Here is an 8065-nt window from a genome sequence, read left to right on the forward strand (position 1 = left end):
GGGAGGGAGGGAGGGAGGGAGGGAGAGAAGAAAAGAAGACAGGAATCTGCTGTACTGAAACTGCCAACAGCTGCCTGAAGTACAATTGGAACTGGCTGAGACATACTTGATTTGCTTAAAACTTAGTTAATCGATAATAAAAAAAAATCATTGCTTGGGGTAAAGATGCTATGGTTGGAGAAATAACACAAAGGAAAATATTTGATTACTTGTGGGCTCCTAAGGAAATCATGTAACTTGTGATCCTAATAATGGTTTCTTCCTGTGTAAAGACTTTTGTTTCTGGAAACTATGTAATGTGTGGTAGTAAGGTAATTTCTTCTTGCATAGAAGTATTTGTCTCAGGCGGCATGAAAAGGACAGGAGAAAAATAGAGACAGGAGAAGATGAAGAATTAACCTTTGCTCCCTGAGTTACATCTTAACTGTGCTTAGTAGCACTGCCCATCATCTCCTCCACTTTCTCCCCCTGCTGAAGCTTGACTTCGGCAACAAATTAAATGTTTTTTTTTTTGTAAGTTGCCTTTGTTACAGTGTCTCTTCACAGCCACAGAACAGTAACTATGGTTTCTAAGATCTGACCCCAGATTCCCCTGCTGTTTTCATCTCTACCTCTCTCTCTTTCTCAGTGGGGTATGCTCACTGAGACCGAGTTATGAATGTCACCAATGAGACCCTGTGTCTTGGGTCATCTAGTATATATGGCCCAGGGGTTGCAGACAAATGTGGAGAGGAAACCCTTGCTATGACTGTAGCATCCCATACCGAAGGACCAACTCTCTCACAACCCCATATTGAAAGAGATTGTTCTTACCATTTGTCTTCTATTCTCCACCAGGTGGATGCCAACGATGCCCAAGAAGGACCCAAAGCCCAGCTGAGAGGAAAGGAAGAACAAGAGAGAGATGTCTGGTTAGTGTCATACTGGCCTATCACAGTTAACAAGGCCCCTTGGGCTGACGAGATGGCCTACCACATAAAGACACTTGCTAACAAGCCTGATGACCTGAGTTCAGTCCCCAGGACCCACATGATAGAAGGAAAAGAACCAATTCCTCTGACCTCTACACATGACCTCCATACATACAAAGTAAAAATAATTTTTAAATATTTAATAATTCACCCTTAAAATATTTTGTCCAGTTGGGTATGGTAGCTCATACCTGTTATCTTAGCACTTAGGAAGCTGAGGCAGGAGAATGGCCAACTTGGGCTACCAAACGAAACACTGTCTTTAAAAAACAACTAAAAATAAAATTAAATACTTTGTTGGGAGAAGGGTGTGGCCACTCCCACCTTAGGGAAGCACCACACAGCATGGAGTTACTTTCCCTAGAAAGGGACAGCACACCCACCCAAGCCTGTTCGCGGGGCAGCATGCCCACCCAAGCCTGTCTGTGAGACAGCACGTCCACCCAAGCCTGTTTGCTGGTGGAACAGAGGCAGAAGCTGATGCTTCCATGAGATCAGTTCAACTTTTGGACTCAGTCTTGGTAGGGACTTTTGTAGGGACCTCACACTGAGCTTCAGACATGCCCTCTCTGGCCAGTCCAAGAAAGACAGAGAGAATTTTGGCAGCTGAACTTTTGGGGTTTCAGCAGAAGAAATGTTACGACCAAGACCCTGCCCACACTGAAGTCTTCAGACTGAAGCAAGGACAGCCAGTAGGCTGGGCATGGAGAAAGACAGCATGGAGGTTTGGGGTCCAGGAGCTCTCCCGGACAGAGGCACAGTCAGGGGTTAGAGTCGTATGCTCACACCTGTCCTCATCTTAAAGCTGGGGAAGTAGCCCTGAGTTCCAGTGGTGTCTGTACACACTGCTCTGGGCCTGTGCTACTCTGAGGGGGTCAATTGCTGGCTCAGGAGGCCCTGCCCATCTTTTTTAAAGATTTATTTATTATGTATACAGTATTCTGTCTGCTTGTATGCCTACAGTGAAGGAGAGGGCACCAGATCTCACTACAGATGGTTGTGAGCCACCATGTGGTTGCTGGGAATTGAACTCAGGACCTCTGGAAGAGCAGCCAGTGCTCTTAACCTCTGAGCCATCTCTCCAGCCCGGCCCTGACCATCTTGTCTCTGAAGAATGGTATCTCTCCAAGTACTAAGCTTCTGAGGGCCTCATTCCTTGCCCACAGTTCACAAATGTCAGAGTTATACTAAATTTAATACTTTTGAATGTGACTTTTTGCCAAAAATGATGATTTCTCATTCCCAGGCCTCTCTCCTCCTAGATGGCCAGCACCCTCAGCTCTGCTGAGTGCAGGGTCTATCTGAGTCAACTTTTACTCCAGTTTCTCTAATTTCACTATTGTCCCCACGAAGATGCAAAGTCCGAGACAAAGCTAACTCTGGTGAATACAGTGTTAGTTCATCTCTCGGGAAAACATCTCCTTTCCTATTACCTCAGAAATACTGTTATGTTGGGATGTAATCTTCTGGTGGTTAGCTTTATCATCTCGTCACAGGGAAGAGTCTCGAAGAAGGGGTGTCTACATGGGGTTGGCCTGTGGATGTTGTCAGTAGGAGACTGGACTATTTGATGTGGGAAGACTCAGCCCATTATGGGCAGCACCATTCCCTAGAAAGGAGGTCCTGAACTACATGAGGAGAAAGGAATCGAGCTGGACATGATCAACAGGAAGACATCATGTGCCTATTTCTCTCTGCTCTTGACTGCAAATGTAATGTGACCAGCTGCCTCACGCTCTCGTTACTATGACCTCCCCACAACAGCGGCCTATAAGCTGAAGTGGTGAGCTAACGTAACCCCTTCCTCCCCTCTGTTTTATTCCATCAGGGTGTTTTGCCACAGCAACAAAGAATGAAAACTAGGACTTCCTGGCGTGAGACTCAAACAAATAGAGTTGGAGGGAAGCAACCAGCAACCGCTAGAGGCTAATCTTCATGTTTTTCATAGAATCGGAGATGCTGCACCTAGCTCCTGAATATCAGAATTCCCTCTCTGCCCAAGGGAATGCGGCAGAAGATCCTCGTGTAAGGCTAGCATCTCTTGTATGGACTTCATGCAGTGTTACAGTGAAACTTTCACATAGTGTTATCTGAATTACAGCCAGGTGGATAACATGACTCACGTGTGTAAATAAAGAACGATCTAAAGATAAGATGGACAGTAAAGTACGTTTAGACCCTGAGGCTGAGAGACTGCCTTGCTGACAATTTTGATTCTGTCACTAGAGTCATTTACCCTCCTGAGGGAAGTCAGAAGTCAGCACAGATATACACGTCTTTCTCAACAGTGGCATCATGAACAACAGCCTCAATCCATGTCCTCCCCAGGGGGCTCTCAAAGCCACTAGCCCATCTTCCAGGAATTAGGTTGGGGCTGCTGCATGTGTTAATGTCCAGGGGCAGGACGGCTGGTCTTTCGGGGATCTGAGACAGTTTTTCCATCTCTTCGGACTTCTCCAGACTCTGGTCCTTTTCAGCTTCAGACCCTTCCCTGCTTTCACCGTGGAACCTTATGTGGCCCCGAATCCACCCTACCTTCACCACAGCACACGCTCCTCCCACCCCCTCTACTTCCAAGGCCCTGTGACAACATTGGCCCACCAGCACGGTGCAAGACAATGGCCTCTCTTAGGGCCCTCTGACCAGCAGCCCTCAGTCCTCCCCCTTCGCTGAACACTCTCAGATACTAAGTATTAGGCTGGGGTTATTTTTCCTAGGATGGTGGCCCCCTCCCACCTGGAATAGCAGGAAATTTGTCTCTCCACATAGAACACCCTGAATCTCCTACTCAGTCCCCCAGAGGCCTTTGACTTACGATGATCCCTGGGTAGTAGCCGCCCACAGTCACATTCTCTGTCCTGGTGGTGGCAGCAAGGCCGATGGTCAGGATGAGGGTGGACACCAGCAGCAGGGAGCCCACAAACCACAGCGAGATCTTCTTTCTCCTCGCAAAGCCCTCTATGAGGAGGAAAAGAGGGGGTGTTAGTGCACTGGGTGCGAATTCCCCACTACAGTCCGGGCCCAGTCATTTGGAATTGTGGGAGCTCCATATCTGTCCTCTACCAACAAAAGGAAAACCTGGTCCCCGCTGTGCCAGGAAGACGAGCAGTCAGGGGTCATGGCCTGAGGCTGGGAGAGAGGCTTGTCTTCATCCGTCTCAAGTCCAAGGGGAGAATGATTTCATGGGGAATGGAGGGGGTGCCATGAGTGTCGGAGGAAGCTGTACCCCAGCTGTGGCACCCTCTTGTCAGCCTCTGGGGTTTCTGGGTGCGGACCCACCCGCCCGACTAGAAGGTTGCACCTGCAGCTATAGGCTGTGAGATTGAGCCCTGCACTCGCTACAGCTCAGCAGAGATTGCTATCTCTGGGAGCCGACTCTTCCCCTAATGATCTGGAGGGGCTGAAACAGCTTTTCTACTGAACACCTGAACCACAGGCTACAGCCAAAACCAAGTGAGAAGGCTGAGTTTAGCTCTGATCCAGCCAGGCATTTGACCAATCATGACAAACAGAAGTGGGATGGTGGAAAAGTCGGTGACCTTCTTAACTCCAGAGTCCTAACAAGTCAACATTTTGAGTGTGTACACACAGGCGTATATTCACACTCACTTGTGCCTCTATGTGTGCACGCACGGCATGGTGCCTGCTTCCTCAGAAGTGGTTTGCCTACCCAGGTACATCCCCCTTTCAAATGGCCACTGCATCTGAACGGGCAACTCTTCACTCTGAGGGATTCTCATTTGAGGATTTCACACATCCTTGATCCCACCAGTGAAGAAGCTTCACATGGGTCAAGGTTGTGACACCTAAGAAAGGGACTGTTACAAGCTCAAGACATAAATTCTCAGAACCACAGATGACTGCTCACACTCCAAATGACCCGACCAACCGGAGAAAGGCTTTTATCTGGCTGACCCAGCAGTAAGACTCCATTCCAGAGGTCCTGCTTATCACTCTCCAGCGTTCTCACCCTTCCTCCAGACTGGGGTGTGGCAGATGCCTTCTCAGAACCTTATCCTAAATCACCCTTCAACCCTACAGAGGGACCAGATCTACCATTTCCCAATACAGTAATCACTGGCCCCCAGGAGCAGGTCCCCAAGGTTGTAGAGGATGGAACTCCTGTTAACCAGGCTCTTTAAGTCCTGGCCTCAAGTATGGGTCCGTTTCCCCTTCCCACTCCCAATTCCCACTGTTTTGCCTCTGAGAGAAAGGTTTATGTCCAGAGTGGGACCTTTGTTTGTGCCTCTCACCGTATGGGCTACTTGACTATCACCTGTAGAAACACCACACGTGTGCACTCAGCCCTGTACTATTTCCAAGCTCATTCTCACACTCATTCCACACTGAACTGTTCATTACGTACAGATGCTTCTGAATCCCAGACACACTGCCATGGTCACGAGGTGAATCCTGCCCCCATTGGAAGCTTTTATTCTTGGGAGAGAAGACTAGCATATATAAGATGAGCCACGGTATACACAGGCTTTATAAAGTGCCAAATTCAATCGCAAAATGAGGCAGGGCGGGGGGAGGGGAGGGAGAATTCAGGAAAGAGTGTGAAAACATCTTTTAGGAAATGAGGCCCTGAGGTGTTTGGGATTCTGTCCAGCACTGGGTCCAGATGGCCTTGAGAAAGCCCTGAGGTTGGTGCACGGCAAGTGGGCAGCCTGGGTGCTGAAGGACCAGGGAGCTGGAGAGACCAACGTACATAGCCGGGTGAGCAGGAAGGGAGAGACTCTGACTCTACTTTCTCCTACATCCACAACGCCTGGGTAAATTTAGGAGAAGAGAGTCAGGCTGAATGGAATCCACCCCGGAGGGCTCAGGCCTGTGAAGGTGTGTGGGTAAGCCAGTGGGAAGCAAAAGGAACACTCTTCTTTGGAAACTGCAGGAACAGGGCGCAGATCACCCTTAGCAGAACAAGGGAGAAGGCTTTGAAGCAACTTCTGACTTATCCACAATGCCCACAGCCCTACCAAGAGGCCAACACCTGTACACACTCAGCCTCGGGAGCAAGGAAAGGGGCTGGGGCCAAGTGAGTAGGCAGGGCCTAACTACCACCTGGTCATGCCTAGCAAACAAGTGCTAATGAGCCTTAGGTATATGGTGAACCACACAGGTGCTTCCTCACCTAAAGGGTTTTACTTCCCCCCTTTTCCCCTCAGTGCGTTGCATACCAACTACATTCCAAACAACCAGTAATGATCCAGCAGACCTGGGGGGACCCTTCTTGCAGAAACATCTTTCACCTGGGGCGGCACCAGCCCATGGCACCCTGGACCATGTCCTCCTTTGTGTTCGGCCATTAGCATGACATCCTAGTCTAGTGACACTTAGCATTGTTGGGCTAACGGTTTCTGACCTGAAAAATGCCACTTGACCAAAGGTCTAGCTCTTGAGACCATACTTTAACCCATTCGTGTCCCTGAATTGAGGCAGGAAGAGAAGCCCCAGCCTGGAGGACAAGATTCAGCAAGGCTCTTCATCATGACCTTGGTGCCTACAGGGCCTGAACCCTCAGAGTGGGGTTACTCCTCTGGGGCCTACTGTGATGGCCTGGGTCCCTAGTCTCAGGTATTGGGGATGCTGAGGTACAAGGGTCATTCGAGCCTGGGGATTTGAGATGAGCCTGGGAGATCCCATGAGGGCCTATCCTATCGCAGAGGCAAAGTGTTCCCAAGTAGCACAGAGCTGGACACTGCCCAGCCACCAGGTTCTGATTTTATATCTAACACTGCTCCGGGCTGTAAACAAAGAAGCTTGAGTATAAAAATCGTCGCAGCCTGGAGCCACCCAGGCCGGTAGTGGCTGTTAAGACTGTCTTAATAAAAGACTCCCACAGACCATTTTAAAGTCTGGAGTTCCTTATTGGAAGGAAAGGGTAAGCCAGGAGCTGCCCTTAACCCCAAGTCACCCTAGCACAGCAAGGGGGACAGCCGTTAGAACAGCTGCCAGTCAACACTAGCTAGCTAGATGCTTACTGGGAAATGAGCGAATGACAACAGAGCGTCCGGCCTTAAAGAGAGGGCACAACCATCTCTTAGAAGCCAGATTCCTTAATTATTATCTAATAGCATACCAACCTGGCTTCTGAAGACTCCCCGAAAGTGTCTCAGTGAAGGGTGGAGGCTATCACCTGGATTCTTAACCATGAGGCATCATCCAGAGCTCCCCCTTCTCCACCGATCCCTTAATCCCATGGCCTAGGGTCACCCAAGGTAGAAAGTCTTTTCTGCTCCAAGTCTCTCCCACCCTCTGCCCTCCTGGAACAATGCCTGGCACCCCTCCAGGGCCTGGCTACCTCCCAGAGGAGCACCCAAGCCCAAGCCAGGAGAGCCAGAGACGGCAACAGGTTTCCTGGTTTCCCAGAAGGACCTGGCTTCAGCTGCCTCGGGCTTTCTGTGGGAAATCACACAAAGATGGAATGGCCGGGGAATGAGGCGGTTGGAAGCCCTGGAAGCCCTCACTTAACTTCCACTAAACACCACTAAAATGCCCTGAGCACCTCTCAGGCAGGAAGAGCTCCCTGGTTCTTTCAAGCAAGCATTTCCCAGAAGAGTTTAGAGACTGAAATAAATACAGTAGGACTGGGAAGCTGTGGGTTCGGGATGGCGACGCTTATTAAGTATTCAGGTCCGTTAATAAAAAGAGTAGGGGGCAGAAACAGGTGTGCAGCATAGACAGATGTGCAGCAGAAAGATGAGGTGGCCCTGCCACATGACCTGAACCCCCAGCCCCAACCCCAAGGGAGTCCTGTGCCCAGAGCCCTGAGCTGTGTCAGGAGTTCCCTTACCAGCTAGAGACTTGTAACTCAGGCCCCCAAATCTCCTACTGGTGGTGGATATCCCAGGGGCTGTCAGCTAACCTGTGGTATCCAGAAGGGCCAGAGGGCCTGGCACAGGAGGCGGGAGCGGCTGCATTCCCCAAGTGCCCTCCGCTGGGAGGGCAGCGCTCTGAGGCGGCCACTTGGAGGCTTCTGTCTGGTTAGGTTTCAGGAGGCCCAGGAGCAGCAGCAGAAAACCGCAGCCCTGTGTCTGCTCTTCTCTACCTCTACTATCTTCCTCTCTCCTTTGGTCATTTCCCCTCTCCCT

At 50.0% G+C, this 8065-nt stretch overlaps 1 protein-coding gene across 4 annotated transcripts in view; it reads right to left on the bottom strand.

Moving 5' to 3' along the window:
* Positions 1–8065, bottom strand: part of Tmem255b (transmembrane protein 255B) — a 28529-nt gene extending 20464 nt beyond the window's left edge. For 2 of the 4 annotated variants that reach the window (XM_050136590.1, XM_050136589.1), the window contains exons 1-3: positions 7840–8065; positions 3787–3929; positions 814–876 (exon numbers count right to left, since the gene is read on the bottom strand). In XM_050136590.1, coding sequence (XP_049992547.1) covers positions 814–876; positions 3787–3929; positions 7840–7894 — 261 coding nt within the window. In that variant the 5' untranslated portion in view covers positions 7895–8065. Of the gene's footprint in view, positions 1–813; positions 877–3786; positions 3930–7057; positions 7199–7767 lie in introns of those variants that run through there. The other 2 variants (XM_050136593.1, XM_050136592.1) reach the window with 2 other exon arrangements.

Source organism: Alexandromys fortis, unplaced genomic scaffold (genome assembly GCF_014885135.2).
Source record: "Alexandromys fortis isolate MF-2015 unplaced genomic scaffold, M_Fortis_MF-2015_v1.1 scaffold_3, whole genome shotgun sequence".
Lineage (NCBI taxonomy): Eukaryota > Metazoa > Chordata > Mammalia > Rodentia > Cricetidae > Alexandromys > Alexandromys fortis.